The 27,687-nt window shown below is 45.5% G+C and overlaps 1 protein-coding gene across 1 annotated transcript in view; it reads right to left on the bottom strand.

Moving 5' to 3' along the window:
* EFCAB8 (EF-hand calcium binding domain 8) overlaps positions 1-27,687 on the bottom strand; it is a 90,542-nt gene that overhangs the window by 16,582 nt on the left and 46,273 nt on the right. Inside the window, exons 12-20 of the mRNA XM_067467070.1 lie at positions 25,633-25,700; positions 20,944-21,092; positions 17,962-18,099; positions 14,859-14,954; positions 12,405-12,632; positions 10,374-10,444; positions 9,615-9,822; positions 7,041-7,262; positions 691-828 (exon numbers count right to left, since the gene is read on the bottom strand). Coding sequence (XP_067323171.1) covers positions 691-828; positions 7,041-7,262; positions 9,615-9,822; positions 10,374-10,444; positions 12,405-12,632; positions 14,859-14,954; positions 17,962-18,099; positions 20,944-21,092; positions 25,633-25,700 — 1,318 coding nt within the window. The remainder of the gene's footprint in view (positions 1-690; positions 829-7,040; positions 7,263-9,614; positions 9,823-10,373; positions 10,445-12,404; positions 12,633-14,858; positions 14,955-17,961; positions 18,100-20,943; positions 21,093-25,632; positions 25,701-27,687) is intronic.

The raw sequence follows: 27,687 nt of genomic DNA, 5'->3' as shown, positions 1-27,687 counted from the left end.
ATCGGTGTGGGTCCTACTACCGATTCCAAATGCATCTGGGTATCGAGTAGACCTACCAGCCAAGGCTTGTAGATATTTCAGAGGAGTTCCGTGGATCTGTAGTGCTGTCCTCACTCAGAGAGTTCTTTGAAAACCTCAGGGTTGTTTTCCCTCTGATTGCTGTGAGGCTGAGAGGCTGTGAGCTCTCAGCCAGAGCCTTGGGACCTTTCCCCTGGAATTTCTGTTTCTGTTTCCCCGGATGTTCTTGAGAAAAGAAGCTTTTCTACGGGACGAGCTGGTCTATGTCCTATAGTTTAGCTTCCTTATGTGAGACTGCCCAAAAAATGGCTCCTTTCCCTCCCAGAGCCCCGAACAAGGGGCGGAACCAAAGCTTAATTATGATGGACAGGTGGCCTGCCCTATGACTGCAAACAGATAACAGAAAGAAAATAAAGTTGGAGCTCCTGGTACAGTCGTACCAGCACAAACGGTACCAAAGCATATCAACCAGGACCACCTTCCACCTGGAAACCAATGCCCTCACTGTGGGAGACAATGCAGATCAAAAATGGGCCTCCACAGTCACCTACGGACATCGCCAGGATACTAGACTTGGAGGACCATCATCCTCGGACTACAAGGGATCACCTAAGTAAGTAAAGTGTGTGTGTGTGTGTGTGTGTGTGTATGAGACAAGCTAGCGCCACTCACCTTCTCCACGGCTGCCGGAGAGGCAGAGACTCCTTCTTGCCAGGTGAGCGGATCCTTCTTTGGTGTGAAGGTCTCACCAGCGCTTGGTATTTGAGAAGGATGGGCACTCCTCCCGCCTACTTCAGAGCTCCATGCTGTCTGCAGAGTTGAGAGGGAAATCTGTAATGCATCGGATCTGTAGCCTCTCCCCTGTATCCTCCAAGTAGCAAAGCACCCCATAGTATCGCTGTGCCCTATTCCCAGATCAATGAGGTGGCTAAAGTGAGACTGGGAGTCCACTTGTGCTCTCCCAAGGCTCTTATAGTATCCATGGGCCCCAAGAGGAGCATTTTAGGGCCAGAGGAGGCCTTTTTTAAAAACAGTAGGTCACTCTGTGTCATTACAAAAAGTTTACTCTGGTCTTTGGGGAGAACAGAGGGGCCTTTTTAAAAAGGAAAAATGGTCCTCAAGGCATCCTGGTGTAAGGGATCACGGGTTTAGGGTGCGGGATCCCTTTTCAAAGAAATCCACAGAGTCCAATTGGTTCATGTAAGACACCATTTAATCAAGCTGATCAACATGAGATGGACAGAAACACTTCTGTTTGTGCTTTCAAAGACTGCCGCACCCCTCCTCTGTTCCTGCTGACTTTTATACTCAAGTAATAGGTCATGGAAAGTACTCTCTTTCCAGCCCCTCTCCCTTGACCTTTTGATGGAAAGTACCTTCTTGTACCTGCAGACTCTGCACTTAACCACAACCTTTGAACTTAACCACAACACAACTACTTCCTATGTAGGCTTCAACTTTGTATGACCTCTACATGTCACATCTTGTTTCTTAAAAACATTTTCTTCCGTGTTGCTCCTTTTCTACAGAGAAAGGGTATATTTCTCTTTTGCTGTTGATTTCATTCAAAGCTCCTTGCTTAGCATTTGCAAATTTCACTCAAAGACCCTTTCATTGGGGTTTCTAATGCAAGTCACCTAGAGTCTCTCAATTCAGATCTAAACTATTGAAAATGCTGTTTGGGGCACCACACTTAGGGACATTTCCAGATGTGCCATCGTGTGCTATGATATGCAGGAAAGTTTTTTGTATGATCAAAAAGATATTATTATTATTATTATTATTATTATTATTATTATTATTATTATTTGAAAACACAAGCTGAGTTCACTCTGCTGGCTGTTGTATTGGATCCCACGTCGGACACTTCCCAAGTGTCTAGGACTGTGTGATGTATCGGCGAATAATGTGTGCATATTCCAGTAAGGTCGCCTTCTGCAGCTGGCAGATGGTAATTTTGTCAGCGCCGATTGTGTTTAAGTGCAGGCCAAGGTCTTTAGGCACTGCACCCAGTGTGCCGATCACCACTGGGACCACCTTTACTGGCTTTGCAGTTCAATCTTTAAATCCTCATATCGTGTCAGCTTTTCCAGTTGCTTCTCTTCGGTCCGGCTGTCACCTGGGATTGCAACATCGACGATCCATACTTTGTTGTTTTCACACGATCGTGTGGTCAGGAGTCTTGTGCTCCAAAACTGTCTGTCTGAATCCGGAAGTCCCAGAGTAGGTTGACGTGTTCATTCTCTGTAATTTTTTCTGGCTTGTGATCCCACCAGTTCTTTGTCGCAGGCAGATGGTATTTGTGGCACAAGTTCCAATGAATCATCTGAGCAATGGTGTTGTGCCTCTGCTTGTAGTCTTTCTGCGCAATCTTCTTGCAGCAGCTGAGGATGGGATCTATTGTTTCATCTGCTTCCTTGCAGAGTCTACATTTGGGATCTCTCGTCAACTTTTCAATTCTGGCTTTGACATCATTGTTTCTAATGGCTTATTATTATTATTATTATTATTATTATTATTATTATTTGCCTCTCCTTGTCAAAACTGCAATCGGGCAGGGAGGTAGCGTAATGAGAGAGAGAAGACAGATCATAGAATCATAGAATCATAGAATCAAAGAGTTGGAAGAGACCTCATGGGCCATCCAGTCCAACCCCATTCTGCCAAGAAGTAGGAATATATATTGCATTCAAATCACCCCTGACAGATGGCCATCCAGCTTCTGTTTAAAAGCTTCCAAAGAAGGAGCCTCCACCACACTCCGGGGCAGAGAGTTCCACTGCTGAACGGCTCTCACAGTCAGGAAGTTCTTCCTCACATTCAGATGGAATCTCCTCTCTTGTAGTTTGAAGCCATTGTTCCGCGTCCTAGTCTCTAAGGAAGCAGAAATCAAGCTTGCTCCCTCCTCCCTGTGGCTTCCTCTCACATATTTATACATGGCTATCATATCTCCTCTCAGCCTTCTCTTCTTCAGGCTAAACATGCCCAGCTCCTTAAGCCGCTCCTCATAGGGCTTGTTCTCCAGACCTTTTATCATTTTAGTCGCTCTCCTCTGGACACATTCCAGCTTGTCAATATCTCTCTTGAATTGTGGTGCCCAGAACTGGACACAATATTCCAGATGTGGTCTAACCAAAACAGAATAGAGCATGGGGAGCATTACTTCCCTAGATTTAGACACTATGCTCCTCTTGATGGAGGCCAAAATCCCATTGGCTTTTTTTTGCCGCCACATCACATTGTTTGCTCATGTTTAACTTGTTGTCCACGAGGACTCCAAGATCTTTTTCACACGTACTGCTCTCGAACCAGGCCTCATCGTCCCTCATTCTGTATCTTTGCATTTCGTTTTTCCTGCCAAAGTGGAGTATCTTGCATTTGTCACTGTTGAACTTCATTTTGTTAGTTTTGGCCCATCATCTCTCTAATCTGTCAAGATCGTTTTGAATCCTGCTCCTGTCCTCTGGAGTATTGGCTCTCCCTCCCAATTTGGTGTCGTCTGCCAACTTGATGATCCTGCCTTCTAGCCCTTCATCTAAGTCATTAATAAAGATGTTGAACAGGACCGGGCCCAGGACGGAACCCTGCGGATGGCACTCCACTCGTCACTTCTTTCCAGGATCACTTACGCAAAGGGGGGAATTACAGTGTTCCCTCACTTATCGTGGGTGTTACGTTCCAGGGCCACTGGCAATAAGTGAAAATCCGCAAAGTAGAGACACTCCTCTTTCCCTCTCCCCTCCTCCTTCGCCACTTGCGCGGGGAAGGAAGGAAAGGAAGCAAGCCCCCCCTTTCCTCTTTCCCCTCCTCATTCCCCGCTTGCAGGAGGAAGGAAGGAATGGAAGCAAGCCCTCTTCCTCCTCCTTTTCCCCATCCTCCTTCCGTGCAAAACAGTGAGTCTGCGGAAAGCTCTTTGGTTTAGAAATGGAGATGAGCGCCAACCCCCAGAGACAGACTTGACTGGACTTAATGTCAGGGGAAAACCTTTACCTTTACCTTACTATTCATTACAATAACAAATGCACCCATCCTGGGACATTTCTTCAACAATGAACATACCAATCCTAACATATTTCTTTTGAGTACAATAATGAAAGAACCCATTCCAGGATGCTTCGGTTTATTATTATTATTGTTGTTGTTGTTGTTGTTGTTGTTGTTGTTGTTTATTTATACCCTGCTTTTTCCCTCCACAAGGGAAGTGGCTCACATGAAAAGTATTTCAATAAAACTGTGATCCCACCCCAGGTTTCGGCGGTGACCAGGGGAGCATTTGCACAGCTAAAGCTTGTGCGCCAGCTGCGCCCGTACCTTGGGAAGTCTGACTTGGCCACGGTAGTCCACGCTCTGGTTACATCCCGCCTAGACTACTGCAACGCTCTCTACGTGGGGTTGCCCTTGAAGACGGCCCGGAAGCTTCAATTAGTCCAACGTGCGGCAGCCATGATTCTAACAGGAGCGGAACGCAGGGAGCATACGACCCCCCTGTTGCGCCAGCTCCACTGGCTGCCGATCTGCTACCGGGCCCAATTCAAGGTGCTGGCGTTGGCCTTTGAAGCCCTAAACGGTTCCGGCCCAAGCTACCTATCCAACCGCATCTCTGCCTATGAACCCACCAGGACTTTGAGATCTTCCGGGGAGGCCCTGCTCTCGATCCCGCCTGCTTCTCAAGCACGGCTGGTGGGGACGAGAGATAGGGCCTTCTCGGTGGTGGCTCCTTGGCTGTGGAACGCCCTTCCCACAGACATTAAACTAGCACCATCGCTAATGGTATTCCGCAAAAAGGTGAAGACCTGGGGCGCAGCTGGCTGTTTGTGCAGGCATTCGAATAATTAGTGCAATGATTGGTTAATGAACACTGGAATGGAACAATGGATGACAAATCTGGAACATGTTTTTGATGATGATATGATAGTGATCGGTTATTGTAGTAATTGTTTATTAATTATATAATGTGTTAAGTTGTTTATTATTTATTTATTTACCTTACTTATATACTGCTGTTCTCAGCCCGAAGGCGACTCACAGCGGTTCACAACAAATACGAACAGCAAAAATACAGTGCTACAGTATAGAAACAGTTAACAACCTAACACATTACGCAATTAATAAACAGTTACTACAATACCCATTCACTGTCATCTCGTCATCAAAAACATGTTCCAGATTCGTCATCCATTTTTCCATTCCAGTGTTCATTAACCAATCATTGCACTAATTATTCGAACGTCTGCTCAAACAGCCAGGTCTTCACTTTTTTGCAGAATACCATTAGAGATGGTGCTAGTCTAATGTCTGCAGGAAGGGCGTTCCACAGCCGAGGAGCCACCACCGAGAAGGCCCTATCCCTCGTCCCCGCCAGCCGTGCTTGAGAAGCAGGCGGGATCGAGAGCAGGGTCTCCCCGAAAGATCTCAAAGTCCTAGTGGGTTCATAGGCAGAGATGCGGTTAGATAGGTAGCTTGGGCCGGAACCGTTTACGGCTTTAAAGGCCAATGCCAGCACTTTGAATTCAGCCCGGTAGCAAATCGGTAGCCAGTGGAGTTGGCGCAACAGGGGGGTTGTATGCTCCCTGCGCTCCTCTCCTGTTAAAATCATGGCTGCTGAGCGCTGGACTAGTTGGAGCTTCCAAGCTGTCTTCAAAGGCAACCCCACGTAGAGAGGGTTGCAGTAATCTATACGGGATGTAACCAGTGTGTGGACTACCGTGGCCAAGTCAGACTTCCCAAGGTACGGGCGCAGCTGGCGCACAAGCTTTAGCTGTGCAAATGCTCCCCTGGTCACCGCCGAAACCTGGGGTTCCAGGCTCAGCGATGAGTCCAGGAACACACCCAAGCTGTGAACCTGCGTCTTCAGGGGGAGTGTAACCCCGTCTAACTCAGGCTGTAACCCTATGCCCTGTTCGGCCTTGCGACTGACCAGAAGTACCTCTGTCTTGTCTGGATTCAATTTCAATTTGTTCGCCCTCATCCAGACCGTCACAGCGGCCAAGCACCGGTTCAGGACCTCAACAGCCTCCTTAGTAGCAGGTGGAAAGGAGTGACAGAGTTGGACATCATCCGCGTACAAATGACACCGTACCCCGAAACTCCGGGGTAACTGTTGTTGTTAACTGTTTTTACAATGTTGCATTGAATTTTTGCTATCCTTATTGGTTGTGAACCGCTGTGAGTCGCCTTCGGGCTGAGAACAGCGGTATATAAGTAGAGTAAATAAATAAAATAAATAAATAAATAATAATACCAATCCCAGGATGTTTTCATTTAATGCAATAATCAACACACCTATCTCCAATGCTTCTCTTCAGTGCAATAATAAACATTCCAATCCCAGGATTTTTTTCCATTCAGTAGTATAGAATCATAGAATCATAGAATCAAAGAGTTGGAAGAGACCTCCTGGGCCTTCCAGTCCAACCCCATTCTGCCAAGAAGCAGGAATATTGCATTCAAATCACCCCTGACAGATGGCCATCCAGCCTCTGTTTCAAAGCTTCCAAAGAAGGAGCCTCCACCACACTCCGGGACAGAGAGTTCCACTGCTGAACGGCTCTCACAGTCAGGAAGTTCTTCCTCATGTTCAGATGGAATCTCCTCTCTTGTAGTTTGAAGCCATTGTTCCCTTGCGTCCTAGTCTCCAGGGAAGCAGAAAACAAGCTTGCTCCCTCCTCCTCCCTGTGGCTTCCTCTCACATATTTATACATGGCTATCATATCCCCTCTCAGCCTTCTCTTCTTCAGGCTAAACATGCCCAGCTCCTTAAGCCGCTCCTCATAGGTATAACGAACATACCCATCCCAAATGTTTCTGTTCAGTGCAATAACTAATGTAACTATTTCAGGATGTTTCAACTCATTGCAATAACAAACACACCTACCTTGGGGTGTTCCTAACCAAGAGGACATTTCCATTTAATGCAATAAGAAACATACTCATCCCAGGATGCTTCTGTTCCCTTCACGAATGTGATTTTGGTGAGACGACAGGCCCAGATGATCAACGGCCGGCCTTCCCTTTGGCCTCACCTGAGGCTGCATGACCCGACTCCCAGGATGGGCAGAGCCCGGAGGCCTGCGGAGGATTGAAGACGTTGAAGGCTGGACTGCACTGGAGGGCCGTTGGGGCAGAGAGGGTTTCGTGGAAACCGTCGTCCTGGTGTAGGCCCACAGCTTCTTCCCGGCATTACTTGCAAAATCAGGCGCCTTCCGTGGGTTCAGCATTGGGCTCTCAATGTCCACAGAGAATTCCTGATAAAACAAAACAATACAGGCAGTTGCCAAGTTACAAACAAGATCGTTCTTTCTATGCAAGTCTCATCAGCATATCTGTGCTGGTACGTCTGTACCAGGAGCTCCAACTTCATTTTCTTTCTATTAAGTGTTTGCATGCATTCCTAAGTTTCAGGGATTCTGCAAAAAGGTGGCTTCCTTTGGTTTGCAGTCATAGGGCAAGCCACCTGTCTATCATTGTTAAGTTTGGATCCGCCCCTTCTCCCAGGGAGATGGGAAGGGAAGAGGGGGCCATTTTTAGATAGTCTAAGTTAGAGGACGTGGACAAGCTTCACCTGCAGAAAAGCTTCATTTCTCAAGACATTCCAGGGGGAAATTCCCAAAGCTCTGGCTGGGAGCTTGCAGCCTCTCAGCCTTACAGCATCTGAGGGAATGCTTGATTGGTTATTTATAGCTGTCAATCAATGTTGTTTGCACCAGTTATATTGCTGCCTCAGCTCAATTGTTTGGCTCCACCTCTTCCTGGAGGAAGGGAGCGCTTTCCTTTTCCATTCCACCATCAGACTTTATATTGGATGGATGTGAGAAAGAGACTTGGCTCTAAAAAACCCTGATTAAGTTACCTCTCAGCACCAATTCTGAGGTTCTTACCCTTGAGACTTATGCTTCATGTTCAGATCAACCTGGACGACATTGAGAAGTCTCAAGCGCCTTCAAACCAGTTCTTTGGCACCAGAGGAAGGCTTTGTCCCTTCATAATATAGGCCATTGAAATTGGGGTTGTGATTATTCCGATATTCACAGCCATTGAGAAAGAGGGACCTAGAAAAGCTTCTCAGCTGCATAACTCCTTGGACCCAAGAGAACCAGAGACTGTAATGTCTATTTTCCTTGACCCTTTTGAAACTTCCAGCTTATTGCCTTAAAGGGATAACTCTTTGTGAACAATAAAACCTATTTTGAGTTATCTACAGTGTTTTGGTCCTTGGGAGTTCCAGTTTCCCTAAAGGAGGGCAAGAAGCAATCCCCTGGGGAAAGATGTCACGTCCATGCCTCTTTCACTAAGAGTTATAGCCCCCAGGCGAGACGGCACAATGTCCAGTCCAGTGGTCAAACGCCAAGAGTTCAATGAGCAAGGCCAGGGATCATAAGTCTATACTGTAGTCAGAAGCCAGTCCAGAGATTCAAAGTTCCAGGGTTCCAAGAGGAAAGGAGACAGGTCAGGATATTAAAAATCCACAAAACTAGGGGGGAAACCAGCAGCATCTACCACCAAAATAAGACAAATACTTTTCTCCTGAAGATCAATCCCAAGACTAGCTCTTTATATCAAAACACCCAGCTGCAACCTATCTCTTGCATGCCTTATGTTGGGGTTCAGCCTGATCCTGATCTGTGTGAACCGGATTCTCTGATAGTTTTTCCAACTGAGCAAGCTCTCCCTGACCCTGACAGTGTGGAATCTGTTGTTGATGCATAGGTCAACGGTGATGAAAATGAAACTGGAGGAAAATGTTTTGGAAACTAGCCGTGATATCTCTCCACCTGGGGTTTTTAATGAGGACCGAAGAGAACAGATAGAGACAGAAATGTTTCCCAGTTTCTACGAAGGTCACATCGTTTACAGGAGAGACAGGCCCAGGCTTCAAAATCAAGGGGCGTTTCAAAGAATAGCTTCTTTGGTTTAAGAGACCTCCTGCCGGGTGCCTCTTTAGATAAAGCAACGTTTGGGACTGTGGCTGTGCCTTGGCAGAATTCCTGTGTTTCATGGCCGGTAATCCCAAAGGCTTGTAGTCATCAAGTTCATGGTTAGTAAAAGGCTAACAGGTTCCTGGTTCTTGTATTGTGGCTTTTGAAATTTTGCTCAAGTTCAGAGATTCTACTGACTGCTGTGTGTTTCTGTGGCTTTTTGACTTTGCATTTACTTTTCTTTTGTAACCAATTTTTCATCAATAAACAAGGATTGCTTTTCCTACAGTCCAGTGTGGTGGATTTAATCTTGTGGTCTCGTTTCTTGAACTGGGATGCAACACCTTAATTGCTTTCACCAGTTAACTCTTACTTACAGATTACTCAACCCTTTAGAACTACGACTTACATTAACCCTTCCATCACCAACTGCTAGGCCTACCACCACCAGCCAACAACTGCAGAACATGATACATGACCAACCCCCTTCTGCCATGCAAGACAATCCAAGCCTTTCTGACAGACAGCCATCCCACCTCTGGTTAATCTAGCAATGCAAGGCAGAATGGTCCCTGCTTTCTAGAGGAAGGGAAATTTAACCTCCTGGCCAAGCCACACGGAAGCTCTAGCTACATGGGAAACAATAAAGAGACAATCATTGGGAAGCAAATCCAAACATACCCGTTTTGGCAGAAGCGTCAATGGACTTTCGGAGGCATTGAAGCGGCAGAAGGCCTGGCCGGAGTAGACGTTCCAGAGCACGATGTCTCCATTGCAAGACGCCGTCACCAGCAGCTTGTTTTTGTGACCATCCATGCAAACGACATCGTCAGAGTGGTAGGACTTCCAGTGCTTGCTTTCAATCACTTTGTCGTGTTCTTTGACATCTCTGGTTAAGAAATATATACATGTGTCCATATTAGGAAACCCATAAAAGCTGTTCAAAGATTGGAAAGAAAGGTATCTCCCACCTTCCCAAATTATTTACTAACAATTGGGGAGGAGGATCAAGGCAGTCTCCACATATCTCATTTTCCTCCTGGCATAAGGATGGGGTGAGTAGCCCCATCCTTATGCCAGGAGGACAACCTGAGGGTAACTCGGGCCCTGCCCCTGCCCCTCTTGGCCCCCTCCTCTCCCAGGCCCTCCCCCTCCTGGATCCATCCCACACAACGTGTGCCCAGCTGCCCTCCTTTTTGGCCCGGCTTACAATGCGGCCCCATGGCAAAAATGTTTGACCATGCCTGGTGTAGATGCATCATGAATCACTCAAACTATGACAACCTGGTGGTCTTTTCATAGCAGTATTGCGTTTTCCAGCCAATCACAATTAAGCAGAAAGAGACAATATCCGTCTCTCTTTCTCTGTTGTGCATGAACGCATATACACAAATGTGCAAACGAAGCCACAATGTCACACTAAGTTCACTTCTTACTTACAGGTACCATGTCACCCGCTTGCTCCAACCTGACACAAATATCTTGTAGTTCATATAAAGGATGCAGCTGATCTGTGGTAAGAAGAAGAAGAAGCAAAAGGAGGAAATATTGCAAAATGTCTCCATCAATAATTCAAACTGAAGAAAGTAAAATGAAACATAGGAACATAGTAATGGAGAGGCTTACTGGTAAATGCTGGATGAAAGTGAAGGATTAGCCCAGGCATGGGCCAACTTGGGCCCTCTAGATGTTTTGGACTTCAACTCCCACAATTCCTAACAGCCGGTAGGCTGTTAGGAATTGTGGGAGTTGGAGTCCAAAACAGCTAGAGGGCCCAAGTTGGCCCAAGCCTGGGTTAGCCTCATCTTTGAGGACCAGGCTTTAGCATAGCTGGTAAATCACCAGTAATTATAAGATTTACCAACCAAAAGGCCAGTTCGAAGCTCTAGGTCGGTGTGAGCTGCCAACTGTCAGCCCAGCTTACTGTTTAGCTAAGCAATTCAAAAACAGCTTAGGGCTATAAGTAGAGAAATTAGGTACCGCTAAACAAGCGGAGGAGGTATTTTACAACACCATAAAAGAAAAAGATCAGAAAATGCCCAGTGACCAGAAGGAAAGAGGAAGTCCTGATGGCTCTTCGTCATAGAGGATGGAGCGACAGTGCCCCCCTGTGGCTGGATTTGAACACAACCTCCAAGGCGCCAAAAGGCTGGACGTCAACGCAACATACTATCTTGTCTCTATCCTGTCTATCAAAAACAGCACTGAATGTTTGCCGTGTATGTGTACTATGATCCGTCCTGAGTCCCCTTGGGGAGATAAGGCAGAATATAAATAAAGTGTTGTTGCTGCTGCTATTCACTGTTTAGTGCATGCAGTTTAACATGGGCCAAAACTAACAAAATAGAGATGGGCCAAAAATTAACAAAATGAAGTTCAACAGGGACAAATGCAAGATACTCCACTTAGGCAGAAAAAAACGAAATACAAAGATACAGAATGGGGGACAATGCCTGGCTCGAGAGCAGTACGTGTGAAAACGATCTTGGAGTCCTTGTGGACAAAAGTTAAACATCAGCCAGGAATGTGATGCAGCGGCAAAAAAAGCCAATGAGATTTTGGCCTGCATCAAGAGGAGCATAGTGTCTAGATCTAAGTCCTGCTACCCCTCTATTCCGCTTTTGTTAGACCACACATAGAATCATAGAATCAAAGAGTTGGAAGAGACCTCATGGGCCATCCAGTCCAACCCCATTCTGCCAAGAAGCAGGAATATTGCATTCAAATCACCCCTGACAGATGGCCATCCAGCCTCTGTTTAAAAGCTTCCAAAGAAGGAGCCTGGAATATTGTGTCCAATTCTGGGCACCACAATTCAAGAGAGATATTGACAAGCTGGAATGTGTCCAGAGGAGGGCGACTAAAATGATCAAGGGTCTGGAGAACAAGCCCTATGAGGAGCAGCTAAAGGAGCTGGGCATGTTTAGCCTGAAGAAGAGAAGGCTGAGAGGAGACATGATAGCCATGTATAAATATGTGAGAGGAAGCCACAGGGAGGAGGGATTAAGCTTGTTTTCTGCTTCCCTGGAGACCAGGACGCAATGGAACAATGGCTTCAAACTACAAGAAAGGAGATTCCATATGAACATAAGGAAGAACTTCCTGACTGTGAGAGCCGTTCAGCAGTGGAACTCTCTGCCCCGGAGTGTGGTGGAGGCTCCTTCTTTGGAGGCTTTTAAGCAGGGGCTGGATGGCCATCTGTCAGGGGTGATTTGAATGCAATATTCCTGCTTCTTGGCAGGGGGTTGGACTGGATGGCCCATGAGGTCTCTTCCAACTCTTTGATTCTATGATTCTATGATTCTATGATCTCTTCAACAACCATGGCTCAAAACTATGGAATCATGGAATTGGCAGTTTTGCAAGCCTTCTCTGCCCAAAGATTTCCAGACATCAATCTCCCTTGACTCCCTGGGATCATTCCTTGGCGTCAAAGTAGCACCCAATTCCCCCTTCCTTAACCCTTCTGACCTCGCTCTTGTCCTCAAAGGGCAGCTCGAAGAGGCAGGCTCCGTTGTTGAAGTTCCACAGCTTGATGGTCCCGTTTTTCAAGGCCGTGATCAGACGCCTCTCCGGTGGATCAAACATCATGGCGGTGATCTCCACCGGCTGCACAGGCGAAGTGGAGAACTCCATGAGCTTCTGCCCCGACAAGACGTCCCAGACGGTGATGAGGCCGCTGTAGCAGCCGCTCACCACCTGCAGCAGAAACCACTCCAAAAAATCAACTCAAACAATGGCAACCAGACATCATTCATGTTAACCAATTGCAACTAATAAGTTTGTAATGGTTGCCATTCTCCAAACTCTAAGGTATAACTAAAGGTGCATCTACACTGTAGAATGAATGCAATTTTAACTGTCATTGCACAATGCTGTGGGATATGGGACTTCTAAGGTTGCTGTGAGTTTTACCATGCTGTATGGCTATGTTCCAGTAGCAATTTCTCCTGAAGTTTCCCCTGCATCTGTGCATCTTCAGAGGTTATGTTGGCAGTGAAGCAAGTGGAATGAGGATATATCTGTGGAATGGCACGATCATCAGCATAGATTTTATTTATTTATCATGTCAGGAGCAAACTAAACAGTTGTATTGCATTTTTAACAAAGAAGCAAACAAACAAAACACAAAGTTTGCAAGCTTGGTTGTGGATTAGATGTCCTTTGACCAGTATCTGGCCACTTGGATTGCCTCTGATGTTGCCACAAGGAGGTCTTCATTGTGCATGTGGCAGGTTGCATTGTAGTAGGTGGTCAGTGGTTTGCTCTTCTCCACACTCGCATGTCGTGGGTTCCACTTTGTGGCCCCATTTCTTGAGGTTGGCTCTTCATCTCGTGGTGCCAGAGCGCAGTCTGTTCAGCGCCTTCCAAGTCACCCAGTCTTCTGTGTGCCCAGGGGGGAATCTCTCATTTGGTATCAGGCATTGATTGAGGTTCTGGGTTTGAGCCTGCCACTTTTGGACTCTTGCTTGCTGAGGTGTTCCAGCGAGTGTCTCTGTAGATCTTAGAAAACTATTTCTTGATTTAAGTCGTTGACGTGCTGGCTGATACCCAAACAAGGGATGAGCTGGAGATGTCTCTGCCTTGGTCCTTTCACTATTGGCTGCTACTTCCTGGCGGATGTCAGGTGGTGCAATACCGGCTAAGCAGTGTAATTTCTCCAGTTGTGTAGGGCACAGGCACCCCGTGATAATGCGGCATGTCTCATTAAGAGTCACATCTACTGTTTTAGCGTGGTGAGATGTGTTCCACACTGGGCATGCGTACTCAGCAGCAGAGTAGCATAGAGCAAGGGCAGATGTCTTCACTGTGTCTGGTTGTGATCTCCAGGTTGTGCCAGTCAGCTTTTGTATGGTATTGTTTCTAGCACCCACTTTTTGCTTGATGTTCAGGCAGTGCTTCTTGTAGGTCAGAGCACGGTCCAGAGTGACTCCCAGGTATTTGGGTGTGCTGCAATGCTCCAGTGGGATTCCTTCCCAGGTAATCCTAAGAGCTCGGGATGCTTGTCTGTTCTTAAGGTGAAAGGCACATGTCTGTGTTTTAGATGGATTAGGGATCAGTTGGTTTTCCCTATAATAGGCAGTAAGAGCACCTAGAGCTTCGGAGAGCTTCTGTTCAACCACCTCAAAGCTCCCTGCTTGAATGGTGATGGCATGATCATCAGCATAGATGAAACTCTCTGTCCCTTCTGGCAGTGGCTGGTCATTTGTGTAGATGTTGAACCTGGATGGGGCAAGCACGCTCCCCTGAGGAAGATTCTTCTTCTGTTTCCACCATCTGCTTCTCTGGCCCTGGAACTCAACAAAAAAGCTCCTGTTTTGTAGCAGGTTTCCTATGAGGCGGGTGAGGTGGTCGTCCTTTGTGATATTATACATTTTTCTCAGGAGGAGGCGGTGGTTCACAGTCTCATAGGCTGCGGACAGGTCTATGAAGACAGCTCCTGTGATCTGCTGCCTTTCAAAGCCATCTTCTATGTGCTGAGTCAGGTTCAGCACTTGCGATGTGCAGCTTTTGCCTTTCCTGAAGCCAGCTTACAGTGGAATCAGACATGGGTCTATTTTTGCCATCATTCTATGCAAAATAAGTCTCTCCAGAACTTTGTAGAGGTGGCATAACAAGGAGATTGGTCTATACTGTGACCCCAGCTATACTGCCATATAATCCAGTTTCTGAATCCAAATTATCCTCTTTGAACTGGACTATACGACAGTGTAGATGCAGCCTGTGGATCCCATCTATGTATCTATTTATAGGGACCCCTCTTCTATGTGAAAAAGTAGTATGAAAAACACCCTTTGACAATAAACGCAAGTAGGGAATTTAGAGAGAAACAAGAGGCAGGTGCCTTCCAAGCGTGATGCAAATCCCAGCTTTTGCAGATCCAAAGTTGCTTTTTTCCCCAGTCCTTTCTTCTCTGCAATTCACCTGCTTAAAGATCCTGTTGTACAAGGCAGAACAAAGCGGCTGCTCCTGGGACTTGAGTTCTATTTCAGCAGAATCTGCCGCAAAGAAGACGCCGATCTGCAGAAAAGCAACACAGAAAAGCACGTGAGATTAATGTGAATGGAACTAGGGCTAAGACAGCCATGGAAAAATGAGCCAGGACAAGGGTGGGCTGGAAGGAAGGAAGGAAAGAAGGAAGGAAGAAAAGAAGGAAGGAAAGAAGGAAGGAAGGAAGGAAGGAAGGAAGGAAGGAAGGAAGGAAGGAAGGAAAGAAGGAAAGAAGGAAAGAAGGAAAGAAGGAAAGAAGGAAAGAAGGAAAGAAGGAAAGAAGGAAAGAAGGAAAGAAGGAAAGAAAGGAGGAAAGAAAGAAAGGAGGAAAGGAGGAAAGGAGGAAAGGAGGAAAGAAAGAAAAAAGGGAAGAAAGAAGGAAAAAAGAAAGAAGGAAACAAAGAAGGAAAGAAAGAAAAGAAAGGAGTAAAGAAAGAAGGAAAGAAAGAAGGAAGGAAGGAAAGAAGGAAAGAAAGGAGGAAAGGAGGAAAGAAAGAAAGGAGGAAAGAAAGAAAAAAGGAAAAAAGAAGGAAAAAAAGAAAGAAGGAAACAAAGAAGGAAAGAAAGAAAAGAAAGGAGTAAAGAAAGAAGGAAAGAAAGAAGGAAGGAAGGAAACAAAGAAAGAAGGGAGGAAAGAAAGAAGGAAAGAAAGAAAGAAAGAAAGAAAGAAAAAAAGGAGGAATGAAAGAAAGGAAAGAAAGAAGGAAGGAAATAAAGAAAGAAGGGATGAAAGAAAGAAAGAAAGAAAGAAAGAAAGAAAGAAAGGAGGAAAGAAAGAAGGAAGGAAGGAAGGAAGGAAGGAAGGAAGGAAGGAAGGAAGGAAGGAAGGAAGGAAGGAAGGAAGGAAGGGGGCTTTGAAGTATTATTAGTATAAATAGTAAAGGTTTCCCCTTGGCATTAAATCTAGTCGGGTCCGACTCTGGGGGGTGGTGCTCATCTTCATTTCTAAGCCAAAGAGCCGGCATTGTCCATAGACACCTCCACGGTCATGTGGCCAGAATGACTGCATGGAGCATTGTTATCTTCCTGCCGAAGCAGTACCTATTGATCTACTCACATTTGCTTGTTTTTGAAACGCTAGGTTGGCAGAAGCTGGGCTAACAGAGGGAGCTCACCCCGTCCCATGGATTTAAACCTCCAACCTTCCGGTCTGCAAGTTCAGCAGCGGTTTAACCCACTGCACCACCACTGCCCCTAGTATTAGTAGAAGTACTAATATATTCGCCTTTTGCTCTTTCAAAGTATTAGTAGTAGTACTATTTATATCCAGGTTTTGCTCTTTCAAAGGAGACTCAAAATTTGCTTGAAGTCCCCAACATCCGCACTTATCATCTGTCCTCTACTAGGCAGAGAGCCTTCTCGATTGTGGCCCCTTATTTATGGAGATCTTCTTGCTTTTTGGAAAGCCTATAAAACCTTTCTCTTCTGACAAGCTTTCGATGGGTGAATAACTCGGGACTATGTCTGTTCTTGTTTTATTGTATTTTAAAGTTAATTGTATTGTTTTAATCTACTGCTATCAATCTCTCCGAGCCAAATTGGGAGTAGCGGTATACAAGTCAAATAAATGAATGAATGAATGAATGAATGAATAACGGCCAGGTGGAGTTGTCTTTGCCTGCTCAGCCTTCCCACGGTGATTTGGACCAAACTGATAAGGAAGAGAGCAGTGAAGATAGTGAATTAATGAGGAGGAAAGAACGCTTAGACTGGAGGGTCAGGAGGAGTTCTCGTTTAGCTAGCAAGAAAGAAGCCAAGTCATCATGGGAAAGGGTATTTAGGTTTCTAGCTGACAAAGAGAAATTGTCAGTTCAACGTGGCTCTTTCCATGAAAGCTTCTATGGATTAATCTTGGCCTTAAGCAGCATGGTTTGGGCTTACGGAATCTTGGTTTTTTGGGGCTTGTGTTTCACTGTTTTACCATGGACTCTTGTTTGAGCATTGCTTAAAGGATTAGAATCATAGAATCATAGAATCAAAGAGTTGGAAGAGACCTCATGGGCCATCCAGTCCAACCCCATTCTGCCAAGAAGCAGGAATATTGCATTCAAATCACCCCTGACAGATGGCCATCCAGCCTCTGTTTAAAAGCTTCCAAAGAAGGAGCCTCCACCACACTCCGGGGCAGAGAGTTCCACTGCTGAACGGCTCTCACAGTCAGGAAGTTCTTCCTCATGTTCAGATAGAATCTCCTTTCTTGTAGTTTGAAGCCATTGTTCCGTGTCCTAGTCTCCAAGGAAGCAGGAAACAAGCTTGCTCCCTCCTCCCTGTGGCTTCCTCTCACATATTTATACATGGCTATCATATCTCCTCTCAGCCTTCTCTTCTTCAGGTTAAACATGCCCAGCTCCTTAAGCCGCTCCTCATAGGGCTTGTTCTCCAGACCCTTGATCATTTTAGTCGCCCTCCTCTGGACACATTCCAGCTTGTCAATATCTCTCTTGAATTGTGGTGCCCAGAATTGGACACTATATTCCAGATGTGGTCTAACCAAAGCAGAATAGGGAATGGGGAGCATGACTTCCCTAGATCTAGACACTATGCTCCTCTTGATGCAGGCCAAAATCCCATTGGCTTTTTTTGCCGCCGCATCACATTCCTGGCTCATGTTTAACTTGTTGTCCACGAGGACTCCAAGATCTTTTTCACACGTACTGCTCTCGAGCCAGGCCTCGTCCCCCATTCTTTGCATTTCGTTTCTCCTGCCAAATTATGCTTCCTGTTTTTGCCTATGGATCTTTGGAACTGAGCTTTTGCATTTAACCTTTGTCTTTGGAACTTTGCATTGCTTACTCTATGTTTTGACTTTGTTTTTCCTCAATAAACTACAAAATCTACAGCTCTTATGTGGTGGTGTTTGAGAGCAAGGTGACGCCTACTCTGAGTTGCAACAATTGCATCGCATTAATTTCACTGTTCAGGTTTCCCCTCCTGAGCCCCAAGTCAACGGCGAAGGCTTTCTTGCTTTGTACCCTGTCCCATCCTCTCCTCCTTCCCAAATTTTCCTCTCCTGTTTCACCCAATTCCTTTTACTCACCGTGTAAGTGGCGCAAACCAGGAAATTGTTAGGGAGGTGGTAGTACACGGCCGAGATGGGGCAGTTCCCCAGCGGGACGCTCCTGCTGTGAATGGACTGCAAGCAAATGTGATCCAGTAGATCCCAAATGCGGATGTTCTGATGGAGGCAAGAGAAGAAGCCAAGAAGGAGCAGTGTTGGGTCATGAAGCACATTCTGGGGGAAGCAAATCTTCATAAACATCTTTCTTGGGAAAAATAAATAATTTCACTAAGGGAGTCTTCAAAAAGTGCACTTTTAAAGAACTACTCCCAATTCAGGAGTTTTGGGGAGAGGGAATCGAAACATGAGCTTTTAATGCTGTATGCAGAACCTTCCATGTAGAAATGTTGTTTTCAGCCCAAGGAACTTGCATTTCTGTCAAATGAGATTTTCGCTGGACTTTTCCTAAAAAGTTGTTGTAAGTTGTTTCGATTTCCATGAGAAAGGCAAGGCATAAATGAAAGAAAGGAAAAAAAGATTTTGTGCAGAAAATCCGCACACATTTCACAGAGAATAAGACCCAAACGACAAATTCTCATCCATCCAGAATTCTCCCCAACTGAGTTTACTGACCTTCCAGAAACTCCCTCTTCACCTGGAATGTGAATATTTGAATATGTCATTTCCACCCTTGAAAGTATAATATTTCAGTGGGTTTTTATTCATGAATACACTGTGAGTTGAATGCAGTTTGACACTAATTTAGCTGCCATGGACTAATGTTATGGAGTCATGGGAGTTGTAATTTGGTGAGACATCAGCATGCTTTGAACGAGAAATGCCATGGATGGCTTGCGGAGTGAGGATGAGGACATGCTGGTGAGCCGAAGCCCAGCAGTTGCCTTAGCCAAACTTTGAAGCAGCACCCAAGGAAAGAGCTACTACAACTCAGCCTATAGAAGCTCCTCTGAGCAGGACAAGGAAAAGCTCACTGTTCCAACTGTCATGGATCTGCGTAGAGAGGGATCTCAGATGTCCAGATCTTCAAGCCAGCAACAACATCACACTTGTGGACTTAGGATCTGGAATATTGTGTCCAATTCTGGGCACCACAATTGAAGAGAGATATTGACAAGCTGAAAAGCGTCCAGAGGAAGGCAACTCAAATGATCAAGGGTCTGGAGAACAAGCCCTATGAGGAGCGGCTTAAGGAGCTGGGCATGTTTAGCCTGAAGAAGAGAAGGCTGAGAGGAGATATGATAGCCATGTATAAATATGTGAGAGGAAGCCACAGGGAGGAGGAGGGAGCAAGCTTGTTTTCTGCTTCCTTGCAGACTAGGACATGGAAAAATGGCTTCAAACTACAAGAAAAGAGATTCCATCTGAACATGAGGAAGAACTTCCTGACTGTGAGAGCCGTTCAGCAGCGGAACTCTCTGCTCCGGAGTGTGGTGGAGGCTCCTTCTTTGGAAGCTTTTAAACAGAGGCTGGATGGCCATCTGTCAGGGGTGATTTGAATGCAATATTCCTGCTTATTGGCAGAATGGGGTTGGACTGGATGATGGCCCAGGAGGTTTCTTCCAACTCTTTGATTCTATGATTCTATGATTAGAAAAGTTGCTGATGAGAACTGCTGACATGACCAGAGACAAATGATTAACTCTGTGGTGTTAAAAAAAAACATGTTGACATTACCAGAGACAATGACTCTTTCAAGTTATGAAAGTCAAACAATGCTCCTTATTTAAGAAGGAAAACTAGCACCTGTCTGCAGCATATTTTAGCTGCAAAACAATCTGTCAGTCATTTACAACTTTTTGGCAAAACAACAGCAGCACATTGCTGTTTCCAAAAGTGTGTCAGATCTGCAATGGAAAGCAGAGTCTCGTCACCCACCACTTCTGACATAAAGACCTTGCCAAATCACAACTCCCAGGATTCCATAGCATTGAGCCACTGCGGTTAAAGTTGGGTCAAACTGCATTCATTCAGCAGTGCAGATGTACCCTGTGTGTGACGGCGCGAGTGGCACCACCTATGTGTAGAACTGTTAGTTGCAAGATTTAAACTGTTGTATCATGCTTAATCCTGCCTTTTTACCCTGGTTATGTATAGTTGGATTGATTGGTTATTTATAGCTGTCAATCAGTGTTGTTTGCACCAGTGAAATTGCTTCCTCAGCTCAGTTGTTTGGCTCCACCTCTTCCTGGAAGAGGGGAGTGCTTCCCTTTTTCATTCTGCCATCAGAGTTTCTATCAGATGGACGTGAGTAAGAGACTTGGCTCTAAAAGCCCCTGCTTAAATTACCTCTCAGCACCAATTCTAAGGTTTTTTACCCTTGGGACTCATGCTTTATGTCCAGATCGTCCTGGACAACATTGAGGAGACCCAAGCACCTTCAAACCGGTTCTTTTGGCACCAGAGGAAGGTCTTGTCCCTTCAACATAGGCCATTGGACTGGGGTTGTGTTTATTCCAATATTCACAGCCATTGAGGAAAGAGGAAACAGGAAAAGCTTCTCAGCTGCAAACTCCTTGGACTTCAGAGATTGTAAAGTATATTTCCTTTATCCCTGTTGAAACATCAAGCTTATCCCTGAGAAAGATAACTCATTGTAAACAATAAATACCATTTCGAGTTATCTGTTGTGTTTTGGTCTTTGGGAGTTCCAGTTTCCTAAAGGAGGGCAAGAAGCAATCCCTTGGGGAAAGATGCCACGTCCATGCCTGTGTGTGAGAGAGGAATAGTTGAAATGTGAAGCTTTTAAGACAGGCATGGGCAAACTTCATCCCTCCAGGTGTTTTGGACTTCCTAACATACTACCTGTTAGCAATTGTGGAAGTAGAAGTCCAAAACACTTGAAGGGACAAAGTTTGCCCATAGCCTGCTTTAAGGACACTCCACCATCCATAGGTTCCCCACAAAGAAAGAGATAGGACAGAAATCCAGCTGGGCATGGCAGCACCAAGCCAAGAATTTGGGGGTTGCCCCACCCCGCCACCTCCACACACAAGCACCTACTTTGTCTTTGGAGATGCTGACAATGGTGGCCCTCTCCCTGTTGATCATGATGTGAGTGACGGCTGTGCCGTGGCCTTTGAGCTGAGTGATGGAGCTGCTGGTGACGTACGGGTTCCAGATTCGGATCTCGGCCTCATATCCCCCCGTCACTGCCATGAGAAAAAGAGGCAAAGCATAGCTGATGACTGTTTGTAGGATTTGGGCAGGGAAGCTGAATCTGAAAGGTACAATGTTGCCCATAGGCTGTTAGGGATTGTGAGAGTTGAAGTCCAAAACACCTGGAGGGCCAAAGTTTGCCCATGCCTGCCTTAAAGCCTCACATTTCAGCTATTCCTCATATACACAAGGTGCATTGAAGAGGCTATATGCTTAAATTATTGCATTTCAGTAAAGACCTTTTATGTATAATATGGATTTTGTTTTGGTTACACTCTGGCCACATTACCAGAATACCTGGAACATTACCAGAGTACCTGAAACATTACCTGGAACATGACAGCTTCATTCTGAGACATCCCTGAGCCTAGTTGGCCTGGGACCTAACTGGATCTGAATCTGGGTTGTTGTAGGTTTTCTGGGCTGTCTGGCCATGTTCCAGAAGCATTCTCTCCTGATGTTTCGCCTGCATCTATGGCAAGCATCCTCAGAGGTTGTGAGGTCTATTGGAAACTTGGAAAATTGAGGTTTATATATCTGTGTGTGAATGTTTCAATTGGCTACCTTAATTAGCATTTAATGACCTAAAAGTTTCAAGTTCTGGCTTCTTACTGCCTGGGGGAATCCTTTGTTGAGAGGTAATTAGCGGTCCCTGGTAGTTTCTTGTCTGGAGTTCCCCTTGAGTGTTGTTCTTTATTTACTGTCCCAATCTTGGAGTTTTTTTTAATACTGGTAGCCTCAAATAATATTCTGTGTTTAGGTTGGTTCATCAAGTGCTCTGCTACGGCTGACTTCTCTGGTTGAAGTAGTCTGCAGTACCTTTCATGTTCCTTGATTCGTGTTTGGGCAATGCTGTTGAGTTTGGTGGTCTCTCTGTAGACTTCTTGTCCACAGCTGCATGGGACACGGTAGACTCCTGCAGAAGTGAGAGGATCCCTCTTGTCCTCTGCTGAACATAGCATTTGTTGGATTTTCTTGGTGGGTCTGGAGATAGTGTTTCCTCATCCGCTTCCCTATGCAGTCAGTGGTTCCCTTGATGTCTGGCAAGAACCCTTTTCCTCTGGGTGGATCTTCGTCTTGACTCTCGTGGCTTCTTCTCTGTGGTCTTGCAGCTCTTCTGATGTCTGAGGTGGAGTCTCCATTGGCCTGGAGAGCCCAGTTGAGGTGGTCCAGTTCCTCTTGGAGGAGGTGGGCTTCGCAGATTCTTTTTGCACAGCCTGCCAAGGCTTTAATGGTACTTCTTTTTTGACTTGGGTGATGGCTGGAGTTTTTATGTAGATATCTATCTGTGTGTGTGGGTTTTCTGTAGACGGCGTGACCCAATTGTTGATCTGGTTTGCAGATGACTAGGACATCTAGAAAAGGCAGTCGTCCTTCATTTTCTTCTTTTGTCATGAATTGGATGTTTGGGTGGATGTTGTTCAAGTGATCCAGGAACCTTTTTAATTCTTCTCAGAATCTCTGAGTAAAACCTCTCTCAGGCTAAATGGGAGATTTGGGACATATTACAATAGGAATAAGTCAGCCCCTCACAGCCCTGGATGTGCCTCAGCATTGAGTCTATATGTAAAATACAGTTCTGATGGACATGTGGTAACACACCTGTGGAAAGAAGTTAATGGTGAAATACTTAAGGGGCCGTCAGAAATGGATGAGCCATGAGCATGTGAGGTTTATGACAAGGAGTTGCTTCATTCATTTGTCCCTTACTGGTGACAAGTGGTTATAAAAGGGGAGAGGAAATGCCCAATGTCTCTCTTGCCTGTGTGTATGAACTTTGTCATGAGTATATCTCTGTATCTGCTATTCATTTGATTGTGGATCAGTGCATCCTGATCTGTGCACAACTATAAATAGTGCAATGTGTCAGGATTAAAACCTCCTGATATTGTGAATGAAAACTGAATCTGTGAGTTCCCTATGTAAGGTTTCCCATTGACATTAAGTCTAGTCATGTCCAACTCTGAGGGGTGGGGCTCATTCATCTCTATTTCTAAGCTGAAGAGCTGGTATTGGCTTGCTGTAGGTTTTTTCAGGCTGTATGGCCATGTTCTAGAGGCATTCTCTCCTGATGTTTCACCTGCATCTGTGGCAAGCATCCTCAGAGGTAGTGAGGTCTGTTGGAACTAGGAAATTGGGTTTATATATCTGTGGAATGACTAGGGTGGGACAAAGGACTCTGGTCTGCTGGAGCTAGGTGTGAATGTTTCAACTGACCACCTTGATTAGCATATAATGGCCTGGCAGTGCCTGGAGCAAACTTTTGTTGAGAGGTGATTAGATGTCCTTATTTGTTTCCTCTCTGTTGTCGTGCTGTTGTAATTTTAGAGTTTTTAAATACTAGTAGCCAGATTTTGTTCATTTTCATGGTTTCCTCTTTTCTGTTAAAATTGTCCACATGCTTGTGGATTTCAGTGGCTTCTCTGTGTAGCCTGACATGGTGGTTGTGAGAGTGGTCCAGCATTTCTGTGTTCTCAAATAATATGCTGTGCCCAGGTTGGTTCATCAGGTGCTCTGCTATGGCTGACTTCTCTGGTTGAAGGAGTCTGCAGTGCCTTTCGTGTTCCTTGATGCGTGTTTGGGCAATGCTGCTGCGTTTGGTGGTCCCTCTGTAGACTTGTCCACAGCTGCATACGATAGACTCCTGCAGAAGTGAGAGGATCCCTCTTGTCCTTTGCTGAACGGAGCATTTGTTGAATTTTCTTGGTGGGTCTGTATATAGTTTGTATGTTGTGTTTCCTCATCAGCTTCCCTCTGCGCTCAGTGGTTCCCTTGATGTAGACACCTACAAGGTCATGTGGCCGGCATGACTACATGTAGCATCTTTACCTTCCTACTGGAGCAGTACCTATTGATCTACCTACATTTGCATGTTTTCAAACTGCTAGGTTGGCAGAAGCTGGGGCCAACAGCGGGAGCTCATGCCACTCCCCAGATTTGAACCTGCAACCTTTCGGTCAGCTAGTTCAGCAGCTCAAATAATATGCACTACAGTGTGCTAAAGAAGATCAGACATTGCTGTTCCTGCTGATAAGACTGATTAACTGAGCAAAACTCATAATTGCTGTGAATGGACTTTGCTATGTTCTTGTTTGCACTTATTTGTCCAGTGTGCAGTGGTCTCAGCTAGGCGTGATTAGAAAACTATAAACCACACACCTATCCCCATCTTAATTTCCAGTCCAGGAGTCCATTGCAAGAAGGGCGACAGTGGGGATGAGCAGGGTCATATTATCTTGTCATCCATTAGAGCAGTGGTTCTCAACCTGGGGTCCCCAGATGTTTTTGGCCTTCAACTCCCAGAAATCTTAACAGCTGGTAAACTGGCTGGGATTTCTGGGAGTTGTAGGCCAAAAACATCTGGGGACCCCAGGTTGAGAACCACTGCATTAGAGGAACCAAAGCTGCTCGAGATCATAAATTAGACCAATATGGAACCAGACAAGTACTTTCCTCCAAGATAATCTAGACCAGTGATTCCAAACCTTTAGTTCTCCAGGTGTTTTGGACTTCTGAACCCATAACTCCTAACAGCTAGTAAGATGAATGGAATTTTGGGGAATTGGAGTCCAAAATGCCTGGAGGACCAGCTATTGGGGACCACTGGTCTAGTAGAATAACAACAATAAATGCTTGACCACCTTGACCAAAAGATTAATGTTATGTTCACCATCCGCCAGTGTCTTATGTTCCAGGAGTTATGTTCATGCAGCAATGGGAGAAGGTGTCTTAGATTCTTAACCCATAAAATGGAAAGGTCTTACAGGATGTGAGAGATGTTTGCAAGGAGAAGCCATGGTTGCCCCATCAGCTTCATCTAGGAAAAGCTGCTTTATGACACTGGGAGGCCATCTGGGTCTCCAAGGATAAAGATGGATCAGCCAAAACCCAAGGTTTTCTTGCTAGGTGTAGCTTTGCTTCATTTTGAGACGCCTTTGAGCCTAGCTGACCTAGAACCCAACTGAATTGGCACCCTGGAACCCGTAATCCTCCTCAATGGCTGGTTGCGAAGTATAGTGCAGGCAGAAGGGCAAGATGGATGAGCAGAGATCTATTAACTGGTCATAAAGGAGACTGATGTGGAGCTGGACAACTAGTTTCCTCCAAGAGTATTTAACAGGTGCAGAACTATTAATGCTTGACCACCTTGCCTAACAGATCTATCTTATGTCCTGCATTGGCCAATGTGTTATTTTTCAGGAGTTGGGTTGTTGTAGGTTTTTTCGGGCTATATGGCCATGTTCTAGAGGCATTCTCTCCTGACATTTTGCCTGCATCTATGGCAAGCATCCTCAGAGGTAGTGAGGTCTGTTGGAACAAGGAAAAAGGGTTTATATATCTGTAGAATGACCAGGGTGGGACAAAGGACTCTTGTCTGCTGGAGCTGGGTGTGAATGTTTCAACTGACCACCTTGATTAGCATATAATGGCCTGACAGTGCCTGGAGTAAACTTTTGTTGAGTGGTGATTAGATGTCCTTGTTTGTTTCCTCTCTGTTGTTGTGCTGTTTTCAGGAGTTTCTTGCAAACATACCAAGGATATTGAGCTCCGGAGAATAGTCAAAGCACAGGATGCCTTTCTTCAGAACTATCACAGCTGATCTGCAACAAGCACAACAACAAGATCAGTGCTATTTGAATATCAAGCAAAAAGTGGGTGCTAGAAACAATATCATACGAAAGCTGACTGGCACAACCTGGGGATCACAACCAGACACAGTGAAGACATCTGCCCTTGCGCTGTGCTACTCTGCTGCTGAGTATGCATGCCCGTTGTGGAACACATCTCACCACGCTAAAACAGTGGATGTGGCTCTTAATGAGACATGCCGCATTATCACGGGGTGTCTGTGCCCTACACCACTGGAGAAATTACACTGTTTAGCCGGTATTGCACCACTTGACATCCGCCGGGAAGTAGCAGCCAATAGTGAAAGGACCAAGGCAGAGACATCTCCAGCTCATCCCTTGTTAGGGTATCAGCCAGCACGTCAACGACTTAAATCAAGAAATAATTTTCTAAGATCTACAGAGACACTAACTGGAACACCTCAGCAAACGAGAGTCCAAAAGTGGCAGGCTCAAACCCAGAACCTCAACCAATGGCTGATACCAAATGAGGGACTCCCTCCTGGGCACACAGACAACTGAGCAATGTGGAAGGCGCTGAACAGACTGCGCTCTGGCACCACGAGATGCAGAGCCAACCTTCAGAAATGGGGCTACAAAGTGGAATCCACGACATGCGAGTGTGGAGAGGAGCAAACCACAGACCACCTGCTGCAATGCACCCTGAGCCCTGCTACATGCACAACGGAGGACCTTCTTGCGGCAACACCAGAGGCATTCCAAGTGGTCAGCTACTGGTCAAGGGACATTTAATCAACTACCGAGCTTGCAATCTTTGTGGTTTGTTTGTTTGTTTGTTTGTTTGTTTGTTTGTTTGTTTGTTAAAAATGCAATACAACTGTTTGGTTTGCTCCTGACACGATAAATAAAACAGTGCTATTTGCTGGATCTCTTCTTTTTAACCCTTATGGCAATTTCTACAGAAGTAAACAAACCTGACAATATAATACACCCAGCAAGACAAACCCTTGGCAAAGGAAGCTCAAGGGCGCACCTATCTACACTGAGAATGAATGCAGTTTGATACCTCTTTGAACTGCCCTGGCTTAATACTATGGAAATGTAGGACTTGTAATTTGGTGAGGCACCAGCCTTCTTTGGCAGAGGAAAACTAAGGACCTTGTAAAACTACAACTCTCAGGATTACATAGCATTGAGCCCTGACAGTTAAACTGGATTAATTCTACAGTGTAGATCAGTGGTTCTCAACCTTCCTAATGCTGCGACCCCTTAACACAGTTCCTCATGTTGTGGTGACCCCCAACCATAACATTATTTTCGTTGCTACTTCATAACTCTAATTTTGCTACTGTTAGGAATTGTAATGTAAATATCTCATAGGCAGGATGTATTTTCATTCACTGGACCAATTTTGGCAAAAATACCTGATACGCCCAAATTTGAATACTAGTGGGGTTGGGGAGCATTGATTTTGTCATTTGGGAGTTCTGGTTGTTGGGATTTATAGTTCACCTACAATCAAAGAGCATTCTGAACTCCACCAATGATGGAACTGAACCAAAATTGGCACACAGAACACTCATGACCAACAGAAAATACTGGAAGGGTTTGATGGGCATTGACCTTGAGTTTTGGAGTTGTAGTTCACCTACATCCAGAGGGCACCGGACTCAAACAATGATGGATCTGGACCAAACTTGGCACAGATGGATTGTTGTGGGTTTTTTCAGGCTATATGGCCATGGTCTAGAGGCATTCTCTCCTGACGTTTTGCCTGCATCTATGGCAAGCATCCTCAGAGGTAGTGAGGATGCTTGCCATAGATGCAGGTGAAACGTCAGGAGAGAATGCCTCTAGACCATGGCCATATAGCCCGAAAAAAACCTACAACAACTCAGTGATTCCGGCCATGAAAGCCTTCGACAATACATTGGCACAAATACTCATTATGCCCAGATTTCAACACTGATGGAGTTTGGGGAAAATAGATATGCCATTT

Source organism: Anolis sagrei, chromosome 4 (genome assembly GCF_037176765.1).
Source record: "Anolis sagrei isolate rAnoSag1 chromosome 4, rAnoSag1.mat, whole genome shotgun sequence".
Classification (NCBI taxonomy): Eukaryota; Metazoa; Chordata; class Lepidosauria; order Squamata; family Dactyloidae; genus Anolis; species Anolis sagrei.
The sequence above is the reverse complement of the archived record's forward strand: the minus strand, read 5'-3'. Positions and strand labels throughout refer to the sequence as shown.